Source organism: Nyctibius grandis, chromosome 3 (assembly GCF_013368605.1).
Source record: "Nyctibius grandis isolate bNycGra1 chromosome 3, bNycGra1.pri, whole genome shotgun sequence".
NCBI classification, from domain to species: domain Eukaryota; kingdom Metazoa; phylum Chordata; class Aves; order Nyctibiiformes; family Nyctibiidae; genus Nyctibius; species Nyctibius grandis.
In genome coordinates, this window is record NC_090660.1 from 70,990,102 (window position 1) to 71,010,286 (window position 20,185).

The 20,185-nt window shown below is 38.9% G+C and overlaps 1 protein-coding gene across 1 annotated transcript in view; it reads right to left on the minus strand.

Moving 5' to 3' along the window:
• TOX (thymocyte selection associated high mobility group box) overlaps positions 1–20,185 on the minus strand; it is a 234,374-nt gene that overhangs the window by 76,763 nt on the left and 137,426 nt on the right. Inside the window, exon 3 of the mRNA XM_068396986.1 lies at positions 14,546–14,788. Within this exon, the coding sequence (XP_068253087.1) occupies positions 14,546–14,788 (243 nt within the window). The remainder of the gene's footprint in view (positions 1–14,545; positions 14,789–20,185) is intronic.

The following is a 20,185-nucleotide window of genomic DNA, read 5'->3' on the forward strand; positions in this document are numbered from 1 at the left end:
GTGACCTTATTGAAGTCCACAACTACCTGAAGGGAGGTTGTAGCGGCGTGGGAGTTGGCCTCTTCTCCCAGGCAACTAGCAATAGGACAAGAGGACATAGCCTCAAGCTTCACCAGGGGAGGTTCACGTTGGACATTAGGAAGAATTTCTTTTCAGAAAGGGTCATTAGACATTGGAATGGGCTGCCCAGGGAGGTGGTGGAGTCACCATCTCTGGATGTGTTTAAGAAAAGACTGGACATGGCACTTAGTGCCATGGTCTAGTTGACATGGTGGTGTCAGGGCAATGGCTGGACTCTATGATCCCAGAGGTCTCTTTCAACCTGATCGATTCTGTGATTCTGTGATTCTGTGATTCATACAGCTCTGCTTTCCACCAAAAGAAAGAATATTTGACCTTTCTTTCCTCCTCTTTGAAAGCATACTTCACTTTTCTTTTCCCCCCTTTTCTTGTCCTTCCCTCCTTATTCTTTCTTTTGTCTACTACTAGAGACAAGAACAAGAATGTGTGTTTTATAAACACTGTCTGATTATTTTCCAGTAAGGAAAATGTTGCCTTTCCTCAAACCACTGATGTTTCCTCCAAAAATTGTACACCAAAGTAAAAGAGTGAGATAAAGGAGCAGTAGCTTAGCTGTCTGATTTTCAAAGACCATTTCACCCTTGTAAATGTAATTTGCTGATGCAAATCACTCATTCCCTTTGCTCCCAGCATTTGCTATGCACAGTTTCATTAGTGGAGTCTGCATGCACCTGAAGAATGGCTCAAAAATTGTCTCCTAATGATTCTCCTTGTTCTTTTCTTCTGCTTAGAGGATGGTGATCTCAGTGAGTAGCTATAGTTTGGAAAAGTCTTAGAAGGCAGAATACTGAACCACTTCTGACTGTTCATATTCCCCTACTTAGGTTAACAAAACCACGGGAACAAATAGTGGACTTCCACATGGGAATAACAGAGCTGGAATCATAGTAGTCATGCTTCAAAAGTCTTCCTGAAAAACATTTTGTTACATTTCTTGGTATCACTTGATCACATCTGCAGGGCAAATCCAAGACTTTGTGTCATCTTAAATTGAAATAATGTCTTAGGTGCAGCAATATGATGAATGCCACATATCTTTCAAAACCATATTACTTTCTCTCGAAACATTGGATTGCAAATCAGATACATGCTTACAATGATCAAATCCACAGTTCCTAAAGTTAAGAAAATTTATGCTTAGGTAATTCCACATTTCCTCTGGTGCAAACCTGCTTTGGCCAGTCTTGCAGTTTTAACAAAGGTCAAAAATAATGTAATAAAAGAATACAAAATTAATATTTGAATCTTCACTGTGAAGTAAAGAAAGAGGATACTTAATATCATTTATCAAAGTAGAAAGAGAAGAGCAAACTGAGACCTAACCACTGTAAGGTCACAGCCAATAACATTTCTGCAAACAGAAATGGCTTGCAGAAGCATCAAATGCAAATTACTGTTTGCTGGAGAATTTTAATAGAGTTCTACGTCACATTATAAAATGTTTAATTGTAACCCCATTTTAATAACACCATCTGATTAAATGAAAAGACGCCTTGCTGATCGCAATTACAGTCTGTCAAACTGCGTATTTATTTACAGTTTGGTTTCCTAAAACCATGAGATTAAAAAAGGAAACTCTATTCAGCTTGTCAGCAAACTATAATTATTGTGTATCCTTCTGTCAGTTTCTGCATAAAACTTTTGGTTCTAAAATGGATCTAATTATAACTACATCAACATTTTTATAAATGCTTGCTTTCCCTTCTTTCCCCCCCCTCCCTTCCTCCCTTCTTCATCAGTGAATTCTTTGTTGCAAACTCAGGAGGAAAAACTTCTTCTAAGTAAGTAATTACTGCTCTATTTCATCTTTTCTATCCTAAGTTATTGTTAGAATACAGAAGACTCTATTCAATGTAAATATTATTTATGGCAGCACACCTTCCTAGCACTGCACTCAAGCAAAGCCATGGGATTAGGGCTCTATTGGGTTTTTTCTGCTTTGGCATTGTCTTGAATATCAGCTGAGAAACTCTTTCCAAGTATATCATGTAGCTCATCTTCTATAAAATCTATTTATTGTAATTTATAACCTTTCGCAAGAAACAATTTGCCAGACAAACAAGAAATGAGTCCAAATGTCTGAACACTAGTGTATCTATCAACCAGTTGTAGAAATTACATCTCAAAGAAAGGTCGATTAAATCATCCAGCCCATCTTCCAGCCAGTGCAGGTTTTTCCCATACGTACATGTTCCAGTGCTTTAACACTACCTGGCAGGCTATTCAGATGACGTTACAGGGTTTTTTTTCCAACCTTCACCCGTTGCTTATTTTTATCCCATTATTTACAGTGACATTCCTTAAGTATCATAAATGTCTATTCCTTCAGCCTAACTTTCTAAGTAATGGATGATGATAAACAAATATAATATTGAAAATATGCACATGAACAATTTCATAAAATAATACACTAAGCTGAACCTTCAAGAAGAGTTATTTTGCACAGTGTAGGTTATGGGCTAATACAATCTGGATCATGATTACATGCTAATAAGTTTGGGAAAAGCTGATTATTTTTCTACTGTTTCTTAAATGGTCAAGTCAGCTGTGAACCAAAACAGTCTGAGTTAATATACATCCTCTTGATTATTTATTTCCTAGCTGTTCCATCAACATCTATTACCTACCATTCATTCTTAGACAAATATACAATTTATAAATGTAAATATATACATATACAAGCACACTTTAAAAATAAAATAAATAAAAGACAACTGAAAAGATTAAATGTTCCGCATTAACCTCCCCTGACTGCTCGGTTTTATGTATACAATGAAGTAGATGAATTTTTAAGGTTGAGGACCTGTACCCCGAGCTTGCCTGAGGAGTCTGTGCAGTTGCCATTAGAGCAATTCTCTAAAAAATAAGTTAACACGAACATCTGTCAGAAATGACAAACATATAGAGTATCCCAGTTTTGGGGAGATGACCTTTTAAAAGTCCTCCCCTGGACTAGACCAAGTGAGGGACCTTAGGGTTCCTTCTGGACCAATTTCTGTAATTTGGTAAGTAACGCAACACTAAGGCTGCACTGAGCCAGGATCCAAGAGGTCTGGTTACTCATGTAACTTTTTCCTGTAGAGCAGCTTTGCTACACTGTCTTTAATTATAAGATAATCAAAGTAATAAAAATTGTTTCAAAACAGTACATTAGGTGGTATTTCTTCTCTTCAGTCTTGTTACAGCTTGCACTATTTTCCAAATCTTATAAAGAAAACCATTTCAGAATTATGATGGAGGAGTGTGGATCATTATCGACAAACACTTCTGTTGACACACCCTTAATCTGATATAATCTAAAATCTAAATTTTTGCAATTTTTGAATAAATGAAAGCATCTGCTATAGGGCAATCTCTGTTTCTGTTGAAACTCTGGGAAAGCACCTACTAGAGCTGGACAGGATCAACATTAGGCCAGAGTATTTCTGAAAATCCCACTGAGATTTGCAGCCAGTCACAGAACTCCTAGAATGCAGTTCAGAGGCAGAGGCCACAAATGACAATGTTAGTGCAATAATGCTGGTCACAATTAAAATCACGTAGGCTAGGCCCTGGGCAGAGAACTTTTCTTTCGTGTATCTTCCCCTCCCTGCATTCATGAAAGCTGATGGCAAGTGAGAAGAAACACGCATGCTACGCAACCGGCCCGTAAGGCCTGGGACTGGGAGCCTGAGGCAGTGGAGCATTGAACTCTGTGGTTAAACAGGTACTTCACTTCTCCCTGGAGCTGACTGCATTTCAAGGGCAGGTGAAACAACCCTCACATCTTTTCCATGCCTCTTAAATAAGTATCACTTCCAGGTTGCATGATAGCTTAAAGGTCTCAGCTATCATTATATGCAGTCACTGTAATTGCTTTATATTAGATGTGTAACACATGGCAGTTAATTCCTGCCTTTATTACATTTGAGGACTTCTGCTAGTTCTAATATTGAAAGTTGTCTCTCACCACACTTCTGCCCACCTTTGTGTTACTGATCATCAGACATGAAATCAGCTCCTGGTAATACTTTCATTATTATGGGTCTCACAATGAAGAGTCATCTTCTTCCTCTCCCTTAAGATCTGCCTCTTTCAGCCTTTTTCAACTTGGGACTCATCTGTATTTGTATATTGTGAATTAGACTTTATTGGGTTTTTAATAAAGTAAATGTCTTTCTATTCTACAATATAGTACTTGACAGAGATGAGGTACTGATATTGCAAACACCTATTTGTACTGTTATTAGCATATTACTTTCTTAGCTAATTAGTGACTACAAAGCACTTCAAGACACAAGAAAGGCTGCAGAAGAACAGGGTGCTGCTAGCATTATTTTTCAAATGCTGTGGTTTATTTTTTCTAGAAAAAATAACTTTTAAAAGTTTTGCCAGTGGTTATTTTACACCACATACTTTCTGTCAGGCAACTTAAGCTGCACTTAATATCCAGATCAGCACTGAGCCTATTGCACTAAACACTTTTTATGCTACTTCATAAGAAAGGGGCGTGTAATAAAATTCATTAAACTGAGATCCCACACTTGAGTATTAGGGCATGTGTAGGAAACTGAAGCTTAGTTACTGAGTTAACCTCTGAAATTCCTCATATGAAGGTAATCTTAAAGTGTATTAGAAGGAAGTCCCATCCCTATATAAAAAAAAAAAAGTGTTGCATTCTCATCAAGGGCCTGATCCTGCAAATCTGTTGCATCTACTTCAATAATTTGGCTCTAGTTTCAGCCCCTGTTTAACATATAATGTGGATCCCCATTTTGGGGGAGAAAGGGGATGTTGCAGATGCTACATCTTGTCTTTTACATTCCCTTTCCAGCAGAGGGCTTCAGTGATTAACAGTGTGATACATACATAGATATACATGTTCCTATATATGTATATATGTGTATTCATGTATATATGTATATCTATGTACGTACCCTGAGCACTGAAGTCCACATCACCTCCGGGTCAGGGCAGGCACACAGAGTGTCATGTAACATCTCCTTTGTCTCTTTTCCTTCCCCGCAGGCTGGTTGAAGCGGGATGTTGGGTACACACTGATAATATGTAAGACAAACTGTAAAGCCTTTGTTAACCTGACTGCAGGTGGAAAGGGTTCATTTTTGTGGGTTTTGTAAATGAAAGATAAGCACAAGCATGCCTTAGAGGTGTTCCTCACTCCATAATGCTTCTTGCTGCCACTACATAAGTCCTTTTCTGTAACTGTATCCATCATGCATGATATGTACAGAAAATAAATTAAGAACATTCATTTTCATGTTTATTGTCCAAATATAGAGGCAGAAGCATGTACAACATGCCATAACTGCAGTTCAAAGGTGTGTGAGTGAGGCTACAGAGATTCCAAGTTACATACATGTAGCTGAAGTTCAGCATTACATTAGCAGTGGCGGTTAAGGGTCTACACGTTGTCACCAGGGAATCTCAACATGAGAAAGGGTATTTACATAATGTGTCTGTACAGACTTTGTATAAATGAAGGGGGGGGGGGAAAGAGAGGCAGACATCAATCTAAAATGAATCTTTATGTTATTGAAAGGACGAGGGGAAGAGTAGACATTCTTACACTTTAAGCATTTCTTAGTTGCCTTCAGAAAGAACAAGAACAAGGGATAAAAATAAGAAACAAGTTATTTTTTACTGATGATTATTTCTCCAAATCTCAAAACACTACCAACTAGAATTTTTTCTTCCCTTCCTGCTGCAAAAAGTCAGTGGAAAACTCAAGCAATGGTACTTCAAAGTTCTGTAAAACCATTAAAACAGATAAAAAACCTGTGAGACTATTAATTGGGCCTTTTAAATTCCTTCAACTCAGAATAAATCAAGAAAGCCAAGAATGTGCTTTTTCTCCTGAAGTGAATTAAAAATTTTGCTAAATATCTATACTTTACATAGGCAAGACTAGACGAGGAGAATTCACACTCTGTTCTAGCAGGCGACACCATCATGAAGCTCTGGGTTGCTGGTGTCCCAGCCTTCAGCAGAGTCATGTAGCACATCTGAACTTCCAGCATGCAAATGGCAGCTTGGTTTAAGACAGTGCATGCCATAGTGTGACTCGTTTTGTCCACACAACATATCTTTCTACTCCCTGAACAAGATGGGATAAGATGATGAATGCAGTACAAATCCATGAAGGGTCTGCAGTCTTCTCAACTGCTTTTGAGTTTCAAGGAATAAAAATGCATGCATTTAAATAATGAAACAGGTGGAAGGAGAGGCTACTCCTCCTGTTGCACAAAACTCTTCCTTTCATCTGCACTGTGGGCTTCTCATTCCTTTTTGTTTTCACAGAAGCATCTTCACCATTACCGAGAAAAACATTTCACTTCTGTTCTATCTACAGGCCTTAAGATCACTAAGATTTTTTTGCCAAAGACTGAGTCTTCAGAAACATTTCATTATCTTGCTATTCTCGACAACTACATGCAATGTTAAAAGCGGCAGATTAAAGTCAACAATCTCTGCTGCTGAAACCCCTGAATTTCTGACGTTTCTGAGAGTTATGTTTTCTCCATTTGCATACTCTATTATCTGTTTTGTTTGACACTTGCAGCTATGATGCTGCTTATGCATTAATCATTCCTGTGAGTACGTCACATGTGAGGTGTTGTATAATCTACCACCCGCAACTGAAGGCTTTCTCTCCATGCCACGTTCATCATGCCTTAGCCTGTGCCTAGCTGGTCAAAGTCTAAGAAACAACAATTAATACCGCTACACATTTTTTTCCTTACTTTTTTATGTAGCAAATAAATGCCTATTAGACAATGGTAGCTGTTGTGAAAAAAGTTCACCAAAGCATTTTCTACAGAAGGCTGTTTTCAAAAATAAAATATGCCACCCTGTTATTCCTTCTTGAAATGATATTGAAGCTGTTTTCCTACTGAATTTGTAAGAAATATGTGAGCCACATGGAGTCTCAACAACCACACTCAAATAAGCAGAATGCTGTATTTCCCAACTGACAGTAAATCAACAGCTTCATTGGCAATTTTAAGAATGAGACCTGGAATTATTCTAAAAATATTTCTTGTGATTTTTGTACAAATATTTTCCTACAGTAATGAGCAAATACTTACTTGCTCTACCTTTAAGGTAAGTTCTTAGTACTTACAGACAGAAAGTATAGCTTTACCAGATACTTTAAGACCAGAAAAAATGCTAAGTTCATGAAAAACACTAGCCACAAATATTCTCACAGCAATTCTAGTCGTAGTTGACCTTGAGAAGGTGAAGTCCATTGATAGCCTGCACCCACAGGGTGCTTTCTTCCACTCTGCTGATTTTCTCTTGGAAGGGAAAAACTGTAGAGGTGCTACTAGTAGAGGTGCTACCAGCAATGTTCCCCCTACCATATATGCGTGGACTAATGTTTACTGCTGAGAGCCCCCAAAGGACAATGTGACCACCAGGAAGGTTATGGACCCCTCGCTGTAGTGTGTGTGTGTGTGTGAGGGGGTGGTGGTCATTAGACCAGTCCTAGATAGAGCACAACTTTTTGAGATGCCTCATCTTGATTTCAATCCTCAGGCACAGAGAACCAACCACCTCCCATAGTACATTATCTAAATGGTAAATCTCTATCACTGTTAAAAAGGCATTCTTTGTTTCCAGTCTGATTTTATACAGCTGTAATTTCTAGACACCAGAAGTTTTAATGCTTTTTTGTAGCACGCTGAAGAGCCTTGTACTAGCAGATACGCAATATGCAGGTATTTATAAAATCTCGATCAAGTTACATCTTAATCAGCTCCTCTACATATCCTTTCTGTTGCCCTTCTGATGACAAAAGAGTGGAGCAGACATCAGAAGTAAGGAAAGACAAACATGATGTCCCAGAGCCCTTGATGAAATAAATCATCATAATTCTACTGAAGACAAAGTTATGCTGACTGACATCAGCTGAAGATTTGGCTGTGCATCCCTGTGGTCAGGCTGTTTGACAAAACATACACTAACTATTGTAACCTTTTGCCACACAAGGCTTATTTCAGTGATAAAACCCAGCTTGTAAGATATGGTGGTTTTTTTTAAAAAAAAAAGGAAAAGAAAGAGAACCTGCAAGAATACAAAGTTGCTTAATAAGAGAAAAAAATAAATACTTTAACACAATATATTCCATGACCTTAGCTTTATGATTTGGTGGTTCTGATGGCAATAACTCTCTGCAATAAAATTTGGGGTAGCAGCAGGTCTGTGTGCATAAGAGTAAATTTTGATGTAAACTGAAGACCAGGGCCTGGTAATGAGGCACAAATGTGAAGTATTCACCCGAGACTAAACGTATCTTCTATCACTGGCATGCAATACAAGCAAGAAAAAAGTATCCAAGCATGATTCAAACCTCAACACTTAGGTTAGAAGGGGCGAATCTTTTGTTTTGTTATGAAAGTTATTCATCTTGTTCATCAGAAATAAAAAATTTCTGTTTGACTCAGTAGTTTGCACTAACGCTTAAAGGTGCTAAAAAAACCCCACCATATAGGTCAGCCTCAAGATGAGTCATTAATACTGAATTTGAACTGGTATGTATGAAACTGCTAAAACAGAATCTCTTAAATACATCCCAGCTACAACAACAACAGTCTCCTGTATGGGATTTATTAGCAACTGTACTGTGAATAAGAAATACTAGCTTCATTCTACCTGAGATGAAAAATGAAAAAAACCGTAGCTGTCCGCTTTCTTCACTGCTATACAGTGCCACATTTTGTTTAAGATATTACTCTCTCATGGGCTGCATGTCTAAAAAATATAATTCATGAAAAAGTATAATGTAATTGTTCAGGCTTTGATGAATTGGGGCATAATGTTAAATAATTATTCATTGCCTTTATTCTTCTGTCAAAGTGTGCAAAAAAAAAAAAAGCTTTGTATTGCTTTTTTTTTTGTATAAGGACACGGGCCTTTGTGACATGCATTTTATTTTAAACTAATGCTTATATTATTCCACATCTAAATAATTATGGCTGACATCACCGACTCTTCGGTGTCCTAGAAGATCTTTAGCTCTAGTCCACTGTTACATATTTTATGCATTACATGAAATAAAATACCTCAAGATTTTGAAAATATTTATTTTAAAAACAGCAATGAAATTGTCTGTAATCACATGTTCTGCTCTGCTTTGAAAGCAGCATTATTCAATATGCCAGTGGTCTTTTCCATAAGAGCAACATATTAGATATTCATGCTGCTCTAATATATTTGAATTCATTGATGTATTGCACTCCCTATAGACCTAAAGAAACATTTTTGCTCCAGTTTCTTATGTCCTGCACATAACCTACTGATGCAGTGGTTGTCAAAACAGTTGTACAGTAGCCTTTGAATTCAAAGTGTGCCTTGACTGTATACTAAAAATGACAATAAACCTAAGTATATACATTATGCTGGCTTTTGTTGCCAGCACAAGTAGAGCTTTTGGGAAATAAATCCCCTGATTTTATTGCCTTTTAACATCTTTTCCACTTTAAACTTCAAACCCAGAAATTTGAAGCATTCCAAGAAACTGAAATCTCTTTTATTTCTTTCTTGTAAATTTTCTATAGTATACCATCATGAGCCACATTTTGAAAAAGATCAGCACAAGATTATAAATGAAAGCATTCAAAAAATAGGCTGTTTTTTTTTTTCCTCTATGTAAAAAGAACACTATGAATTTTAACCCTCGTTTCTTGGGGAAAAAAGCAATCATCGTCTATAAGATATACTAAGGAAGCTGAAATGTCTACAATTTTGTTGATAAAATGAACACACAGTAAAACTCATTTTATAGAACACTTCCAAAAGTATTTTTACAGATAAACACACATTCTCATAGAGATGGTATATACATGCATTTATTTGCAAATATTAGAAGGGTATTTCTTGTGGTCCTTGGAATATTTCAGGAAAATTCATGCAAAGAGAGAAGTGCTGGCAGATCAAGCCCTAGCTGGAACTGAACCAAACTTACACAAGGCTGCCTTCAACTGTGGTAAATCAGGAAGTGATCCCTATTCCGTCATATAGAAACAAGCATGCCTATAGGACAATCAGTAGATCTTCATTAAACAGCTCAATCTATATCTAATCGGATCCACTTAAGAAGCAGGAACAGAAGTCATGTCCATTTTGAAGAGGACTTTGGAGAGCTCTCACATGTGGTCAACCATGCTGGGGCTGGACTGTGCATCCACACTACTGCATGTCACATTCTGCACAAATTCTGTAGACTTCTGACCCCCCAATACCCAGATACAATGAGCATCTAAAGAAATCTGTATGTGACAGCACTGTATAAATTAGTATGCATGTGCATGTGTGTATATGCCTATATGTCACCTCAGCAGAAAACCAAAATACATGAACATGGAAGCTAATATGTGAACTGACAGCAGAATAATGAGAAAGTGAAAATTTTAGTGATTTTTTTTTTATATAGTGGGGAGTACAATAGGAAGTCAAATCAATCAAAAAAACTTCAAAGGTGTCTAATTCCAAATTTAAGTATCAGACACAGTGAATTTTCATCTACCAGCATTGTAAAATTTTTCAGAAAGAATTCCCACAGTGTAAAAAATCTGAAAGAAGCTGATCCCTAATAAGAATTCACTGAGCTGGTAGTGGGCTCTTATTGTGTGTGCCCTAGCACTTCCACAGAGGAGAATTGTTACAGAGCTTGGGGCAAATCCTGCAATCCTTACTCAACAGGATTCCATCTGCAGCTTGGAGGGAGTGCTGCACAGTATGAAACCAGGACTTCTAATTGGGGGAGTTTTGAAGGATTTTTAAGAGGGGTACATCCTCGATTTTCAATCTGTCCAAAATCATAGAAATCCTCATCTGAAAACACCTGGTACCTGAGATGGAAGAAAAATGCTACAGTCAGTGTACAAACTGTTTTCCTACTTTGTTTCTGAGCTCACGGTGTTTCCTCTCTCTCATTTGGCTAGAAAAACACCAAATGAAAACTATTCACTAGTTCTAACACAGACAAAAAGGAAGATATCATTGCTAAAATACCAACATGGGTTGAAAAATGGCTCAAAGGAAAGATGTTGAAAGTAAAAAAAAAAAAAAATAGACCAAATTCAATCAGATGCACATTGCACTGCAGCTGAATTTGTCCCAATATAAGTAAAATTTGCTGAAGATGTGAAATTAATTAGGGATAGAGAACAGCCAACAGATTAATTTCTAAGAACAATTTTTCTAAAAATACTCATTAGTGCCCTGAAAAGTGAAGAGAGATACATGGTTTCCAAATACACTAAGCGGTAGTTGATATACTAGAAATTATATGGCACCAAGGGTTTAGATAGATTGGAGAAACTTATACACTATTTTCTATGTGAGGCACTGTAAAAGTGCTTGTTAAACGGATCAGAGTTTGATGAGATAGTAAAAAGGAAACTTAGAGATGAGTAATACCAAGAGAAAAGAGTCATATTGAAGAAAAAATGTAAAAGGTGTTGGATGATAAAGAAAAGCTTCCAAGCTAAGTAAAGAATGCTAACTCTACAAAATCCTCTGTCTTTCTTCATCAATGGAAAGCCAAAAGGACAATGGGGCCATTCTATTCACTGAAGAACTCACTGAATTCACTGAAGAATTAAGTTAAATTATCTCCCTCAAGTTAATTCCTCTCAAGTTATCAAACTAAAATCAGAGGAACTATACTGTCAGTGTTTGAACTGTACAAAATTGTAGTGTTAACATCCTACCACTTGTACTAACGTAAAATGTAGCTTAATCCCCTTAACAGACAAGCCAGCTTGAGTTAAAACCACTGCTAGTTAAGAGGCCTTCTTGTGTGCAAAGGACATGCAAGTTAGGCATAACAGTTGACTTAGCCCATGATGCTTAAAGGATCATGCCTTATCTATTGAACGAATCTTCAGAAATGACTGATAAAATTTAGCACATATTTTCTTGAGGTCTAGTTTTCTTTTTTTCTGATCTACACCAAGTCGCAATAGCAAAATTGCCTACTTATATTGTTCAGCTTTTTTGTATTTGCCCTTGCTGCAATAATTCACTGTGATCTACAAACTCTCAAGGCCCTTTGTTCAGCTCTTGTTGCAAGACGTTAATGTGGAACATCAGAGCTTAAAAGAATGCATAGTTTTGAGCCATAGCCATGGCTCAAAAGAGGTCATTTCAATGAAATACTGCTTGTCTTGACCAGAGTGCCAAGCATTTCTCTCACTTTTTCAAGTCCTTTCATAGCTCTGATTCTCAGAACCCCACACAAGATTTAGCTCACGCTCTTTAATGCATGCCATCAGCTTTGTAGAAATGCAAGCAACATTCAGAACATTTCCATCAAGTATATTTATCTTTCTCTATGAAAATCTGCCTCACCCCCTCTCCTCCCATTATTGAGCATAACCCTGGGGTCAGATTCTGACCTCAAACACAAAGTGTGCAACATCCTAGTAAATCAATAACAACTAAGCAGCACATAAGAAGCCAAGACTAGCCCCCCTGCTGTACAGCTTGTTGGACATCCTCAGAGGGAATGCAGATCTCCTCAAAATCAAAGCAGTTTTATTTTAATTAAGTTGCAATGAAGCCCTGTGACAAGGCAGATTTTTGTTGTTAACTGTTTTCCAGCCAGCACAGCCCTCCAGCCCCTGGCTCTGGGACTGTTAGTCTGAGGGGCTGATGGGGAGCTGAGCCTTGATCCCTCAGCCCCCAAACCTCCATATGCTGCCTCAGCTTCCAGGTTCTGAGGACTGATTTATTTTTTTAGGTAATGTGAAGGGGCTTTGAGCAACCTGCTCTAGTGGAAGGGGCCATGGCAGGAGGGATGGAACTAGACAATCTTTAAGGTCCCTTCCAACCCAAACCATTCTATGATTCTATGGGGAGATAGCATGCTGGAAGTCTAAACAGCCTCAGACCCTAAGTGCAGAGCCTCCCAGCTGGGACACAGGGCCCTAAGCCTCTGATTCTCTGGTGAGAAGTCCAGACTCTTGGATCTCTAGGAAAGGCAGATCCTTAACTTCAGCTCTCCAAATCTGCAGTTCCTGAGCAGCCCATCTAGCAGAGTGCCTGAAGTCCAGTGAGCCCCACACGATGCCAGGCCCCATCCTTTTCCATGGGATTTTGTAACTCTTTGGCCTAGAATTGTACATCGATGTGAAATAATGCCCTCTTCGATAAAATGGTATTGTCTGGAGCTCCTTTGCAAGAAGTATACTAGTTATTGTAGAGCCCACTTGAAATGTAACATGTAAAGTAGCTCTGCAGTTGTTGCAAGCAATTTAACATTCAAAGAAGTGATTTATAGTATCAGGCTTCCCAAGATTATGACCATAATGACTATCTGACAGACTTTATAAGCAAATTGTCCAGTCATTTCAATTGGATTCTGGCTGGCTAAGGACTGGGAACTGTAAAAAGGCTATAAGAATTGGCCTAGAATCAGAAATAACATTTGCTGTTTTCCAAACGTGCAGTAAACAAGAAAAGAGATATTAAATTTTTGTACATCTCTCAGCACATGCAAATGAGAATGGAAAGAGCCTCGTCAGACAAACACAGAACAACGGCCATCTGGATCCAAACTCTGCTCCAGTGGCAGTCAAAGCCTTGAGCCTCCTTTCGTCATTATTTGCATCTGTGTAAAGCAGGAGTAATTCTGCTCAAGGCGGCAGGTAACAGTCTGGCTTTGAGGAACTGTCCTGGTTTGGCCCAAACCAGGCCAATTAGTCTTAAAGAAACCAAGGTCACTGCTAAATTCCTCACTGCTTAAGAGTGAAGAGCAGAAAGGGGGTTGCACCTGCAGGGAGGAGCAGACAGGGCAGGTGACCCAAGATTGACCAACAAGATATTCCATCCCATACACGTCATTCTCACTTTCCTATTTATCACTAACCCACTGCCTCCTGGAGGTGGGGCCCAGGAGGGAGGGGCCCTCCTGTCTCCCACTGATTGGTACCAGCTTTGCCAATTCTCCAGTTAAAAGCCTGCAGGTGTGATGGCAGGGGGAGCTACTGCATTTTCCCCTCTGCTTGTGCTGGGGGGAGCAACTCTGCCTGAGGAGGATTTCCAAGCTCTTGATCTTGGTTTTGTATATATTTGTATATATTTGATTATTTCTATTATACTCTTTTTCATTACTATAGTTTATTAAAACTGTTTTAACTTTCCAACCCATAAGTCTCTCTCCCTTTTCCCTTTCCCTTAGGGTGGGGGGGGGGAGAGGGTTAACAGAGAGCGTCTGCCACTGGGTTAATAGCCAGCCCAGCTTTAAACTGTGACAGGAACTCAGCTGTAAAACCCCCACTGCCTCTGGTAGGGGGAGGATTTGACATAGGGAGTGCGATGTAAAACCCAGAGTCAGGCCAGCTTGCTCCATGACTGGAGTGGCGCAGGAGCTGGTCCCTTGGAGGATTTCAGACAGAACTGAATTTCCACGATTTCGCAACTTAAAGTAGTGCAGAAAGGAAAGACTAAAAATGCTTACCACAGAGAGGGAATTGGAAAGCAGTGCCCCATCTTGGCCAAGCATGTTGGAAACTGTAATTTCGGGTAGATCCATGTTTTGTGGGTGAAATGGAAGGAGGCCGTTGTGGTTCATGGGATGACACAGAGAGTGGTACCCAGACTCTATCTCATTCAAGTGCACCAGGGAGTGGTCAGGCAATGACGGAGGAGTTATAGGAGGTATGTTAAAATCTTCACTTTCAAGACTTGGGCCAGGAAAAGACTGGAAAAAAAAAAGGAAAGTGCTTTGAAAATCATATGAGTACCAATAAAGAATAATAATAAAAGACACACATAACAAACTGAGAGCCCAACTCACATACGTCTAAGCAGGACCTCCAATTTAACAATGAGAATATTTTAAACATCCATATATTACAACAGTGGAGTTTCACCATTATGTATGGAAAAAAAATTGCCTCTGAGGCATAAGAATCTCTGATACTTTCACAGCTTCCATTAGAAATAAATTTTTTTTTAAAGAAGCTGAATTCAAACAGATTTCAAGGGTCCTATTGAAGTTTTCCAAGAGTGTTCATCTAGCTGAATACCTTTTCCGTGGGAATTGTGGAAAAGGGAATGCAATTTATAAAATTAACGTTGGTTCAAAATGGTTCATAAGACTTCCTGCTACTCAGATCAAGAATTACACAGTGAAGAAGAAAGATACCGCTTTTAGGCTTACAGCATTTGTTCTGCTATAAAGAAAAACAAATAAATACAGAAATAGTATATACTTTGTATGAATACACTTTGTGTTTATAAAAATACATCTATGGTGTCTCAAAAACACTGATTTTTCCTTTCTTAATCTATAAACTCCACGACACATACATTTTGTCAGTCATCTAAATGAGTTACTCCACAAAGCAACTGTTTAGTCTTTTGTTGTCTGCTGCCATTAAGTCATCCAACTCAATCTGATCGAAGGAAAAGCCACAGGCAAAGTCAGAGTAATGCACCAAGGTGGATAATTGCTATTATTTATCTACGTTCTTCGTACAGCAGGTAGGCTCATTTGGGGGATAGGGGTAGGTATGCTTATATTTCTTAAAGGAAAAAGGTGAGCAGGATTAGACACATGATCCAAATCAAGAGTTAAAGGGATCAGTTGCAGCAGTTCAGCCTGAAAGCCTGCTCTGTTTTTCTGAGAACAGCCACAGTTCTCATCTCCTTTGCAAGTGATCAGTCTTTGCACATCCCACGCCCAGAGTCATGAGGTTTATAGCACAGAGACTACTTCCACCCTTCCTGCCCCTCTGCAGCAATGTAGCCCTGCTCTGAGTGCTGCTTTTGTTAATTCTGGAAATGCAAGGACTTAAATACATTCTGCTCCTGCAAAGCACCTTCAGAAAAGATGAAAATGGGGGCACAATTTCAAAAAGCAGCTATTAGAAGAAAATGTTTTCCCTAATACGAGTTTGCAAATGGAGGACAGTATGGTGTATGAATTCATGCAGAAGGACAAGGGAAGAATCAATGCCCAGTTATAAACAAAGGGGTTTTACATTAGTCATCATAGTAATACTGTCCTCCCCGATGCCTGAGGTTACTCTCCTCTGTACAAGCATGGATATAAAAACTTAAATCAGACCAACGTGAATGTTACATGTTTTCAATGAAATGCTGAACACAGAAGAACCTATTCTAGTGCACACTGCCATGGTTTTGGTTGCTTTGCTTGTTTCCCAACAAGGTTTACACTTCTGTTACCAAATATCTTACTAGGAAATAGAACAGGAAGGGTAGATTACAAAGGCCAAAGTAAAATCCCAAAGAACACAAACAACAGGACAGGAGAGGAAAAGGTCTGGCAGTGATATCGCCATCCTTATGCATGCGGACTTTGATTCTGCTTGTGCTTTCCAGCTGTGTTTCCCATCTCCAGCACAGGGAGTTTGCTCTCCCCTTGCTCCTGCCCTCTCCTTACTGGGAAGCTGGTGTGAGTGTACTGCCATTGATAAGTCATATTTGCCCCTGCTTTTAGAAGCCATGATGCAGCCATCAGCGGAGACATCTCCAAGGGAGGAAATACATACAGTAAAAATAGACCCTGGCTAAATTGAAAGGAGACTTACCCATGACACAAAGAACACATCACATCTACTCAACCACAATGTATAAACTGTGCAAAACCAAAGAAAAGTATTATGGACACTGTATACACTAACTATTTGCTAATTTCTATTATATTAAATCGATGATGAAAAGAAAGGTGTCTAAAGTGAGCTTAAGGTCTAACACCACAATAACAAAGAGCAAAGGAACAGAAATGACAGAAGGGTCTACACCCATAACACTCTTCTGGACCAGCACTATCCTACCCAAGTACACTTAGATTTGGTTACTGTAATTGTGGTGAGCTTAGATCCATGTAACCTACAGCTGCCAGGAGGGATTAATGAGCTATGAGAAGAGGATATTTCGTGTTCAACACTGTCTTTTCTACTGTCCCAAAAGCCTGATGGCCTCAAAAGAGTTTTCTCTCCCACAATTTTGCAGGTACCAAGAAGTGGTAACTCAACATTTGTTTTCTCTCTCTCTCACTATCCTACAGTGAAAATACCTTGTGCTGCATCCTTGCTGAACCAAGATGTCTCAACATCTTCTAGTGGAGGAAGAGAGATGTGCCCTCCTACTTTCCTTAAGCAAGAGTAGGACAAGGATCTACAGTATTCTCTCACCACTTCTTTAACAAGAAGAAGGGACTTCAACTTACATTCACTACTAAAAGTAAACACTCCTAAACCAAATATTGACAGGTTGGGTATGCCTACAACATTAACATTGGGGGCATTCAGCAAATCTGCTGTCTTATTTGTACACCGTTTTTGCATGCCATGCGTGGATAGTCCAGGTTTTACTTTAGTTAGACTTTGATTTGCGGTCTTTCAAATGTGTCTTTAATTAGTAACACTTCAAAAATGGTGGAAGCAATTGAACTGCCATTAGGACGTTAGCTTTGCTCATTAAAAAGGAAGTAAAACACCAGTGGCATAAAACTCCACAACTCAAGTTGCGTCATGTGTAACTATACAATAATGTTACATATAATACATGGGCTAAGCATTTTAAATAGACGGTTGCTCTCTGATTATTTTAAAAAAATCACACCATGGTTATTGCTTGCAAACCAGTTAGAGTGCATTTGATCCCACATTACCTACTACATCACTGTCGACTGCACTTAAATACGCTTCTTAAAGTAGTAGGACTAGTGTAGCAAAGGCAATAATAACACATCAAAACAACATACAATTCAAGCACTAGTACTTCCTATAATGTTCTTTTTTTTATTTTTTTTTCTAAAGACATAAACTATTTTACTACTTCAATAAAGCTAGGCAGAATCCAAGCCATATGTTGATGGTATGGACAGATACTTGAAAGCATTTGCACAGTACCCTGTTCACCTAACATTTTCAGCCACTTTGGTATTTTCATACGTAGTATGTGTGTACGTAACACATACAGACATAACTTCCTCAGGGAGGCTACTTCAACAGTAACGTGACAGTACTCCAGTTTGTGTTGTCCAGGAGCATGGTTCAGATGCTTGTAATGACTTGGCACACTAGTACATCAGAAACAAATAATCCTATATGCATTTGCAGCAAACTCAACATATCCTGGAAACAAGGCTGTTGCAACTGCACATGGAGGGAAGGAGTGAGGAACAGGACATATGCTTGTCCTGCCAATAGCAGCTAAAAGCTTCAAACACCCTCTCCTACTATCCTGCCATCTCTCTCCTCGCCATTGGGAAAGCCTTCTTGAGGAACCATATGGAGTCCCCTTGATGCAGCTGATCCAGTGCTGGCAATGGGCCCTCCTGGAACGTCATGTTGTTACCCAAAAAAACATTTAAGGGAACTCCAGCACAAGGCCAGGCCTGAGATTCTCCCTGCAGCAAGAGCTCCCAGCCCCAGGCCAGTCTTCATCCCGTCCCTACCCCTGGGCTTTCTTAGCGCATCTCTTCTTCCAACCCAAGGCATTTATCTGGAATTTCTAATGAAAGCAGTTATCTACCATCAAAAGCATTAGGGAAGGCTATACTCCCTGTATCCAATTACAATTCATAAGCACATCTCATACGTATTAATAATAAATGGTGGCCTGTAGCTTCAGCTCTATTAGTTTTTTCTTGGGGGTGGGGAGAAAGGTTAGGGTCTTCCCTCACCCCAAGGGTGTTTGTCTTCATAGTTGCTTTACTGTCAGCAGGACTTTCTCTACTCAGAAAGACACGGAATAGCTCCTTTTCATTCTACTGGTCACAGAAATACTAGCAAGCTCACCTTTTCACTTTTGAATCAAAAAACAGTAGCAGTAAATGCTTTATTTACTTTATCACAGAGCTGGTAGGAACTTTGCCAGTGGTTTCACTTTCATCTCATGACTGTGGGAGTGGATGAGGTGTTTATCAGCTCTTCAGTTTAGGGGAACTTTCTGGACCTTTATTACATTCCAAAGAGAAAGCCACTGCAAAGTAACACCATTAAACCCACTGCATAGCACTGAACAGACACAGGCTTTAATTTTACTTTATTATAAAGAGGATTTTCAATACACCTGTATTTATTATAAGTATATTTCAGTATATTTCAGATGGGAGCTACACAGTGGGAACCTCTGAGCATCCTTAAATTTGGGCTATTCACAGACACGAAACTATGAAAAAGCTGTCTGAATCAAGGATGTCTTCCCGAATCTAAAGGACAACATTCTATGTTTCTGGTTAAATATTTGTGACATTTCTGCCTCAAACGATGGAAACGTCATAAAGCAGATGATCTTTCAGATGCCCACTATGAGATCAAGAGACTTCATTATCTATGCCACCTTAAGCTTATAATTTTATGAGAAAACCTTTTCAGAATAAAATTATATGAACACTTAACCCTGATTGACTGTCCAACCCAAGTCCAAGCTTTTGTTTCTGAACAATGACCTTGTTGGTCCCCTTCTATTTATCTTTTATGCCACGTAGCCTGGCCAAATCCAGCAACCAGCTATGGAAGGGGGGCAAAACTGGGAGGCAGGAGGTGTATGTCAACAGTCAGTTCTTTAGCAACACGCAGCTCAGATTAGGGCTAAGCATCCTGTTGTGCTAATAAGACACACACAAAGAATTCTAGTATTTATTTTTGAGGAACCCAGATGCTTATTGTTATCAGAAAAATAAGGGAAATGCTTGCACAACCTGCTGCATAAGAACTGAGGAAAAGGGCGTAAGGAGGAAGAATGAAATAAAAATAAAGCCTCTTTGCTTAAGTACTCTACAGTGATGACTGCATGTTGGCCAGCAAAACTTACTTATGTTTCAAAATAATTTGAATAGAACTTTAAAAAGTTCTCTTTTCTATCAGAGAAGGGAAACCAAAGGAGATACCTCAAACTGACTGACCATACGAGGCAGCAAGCATTCAAATACCCAATATAAATCCCTCCAGAAAGAGCAGAACCATTACTATATGACAGCACAGAAGACAACATACATTAAGTAAGTCTAATTCATGTGCTCGGTGGTTGCATCAGTCACCATGCATATACTCAACAGAATCTGGTATTAGCAACAGTTTCTTAAAAATTGGGAACTTGCCTGTAGTTATTTAATTTAAAT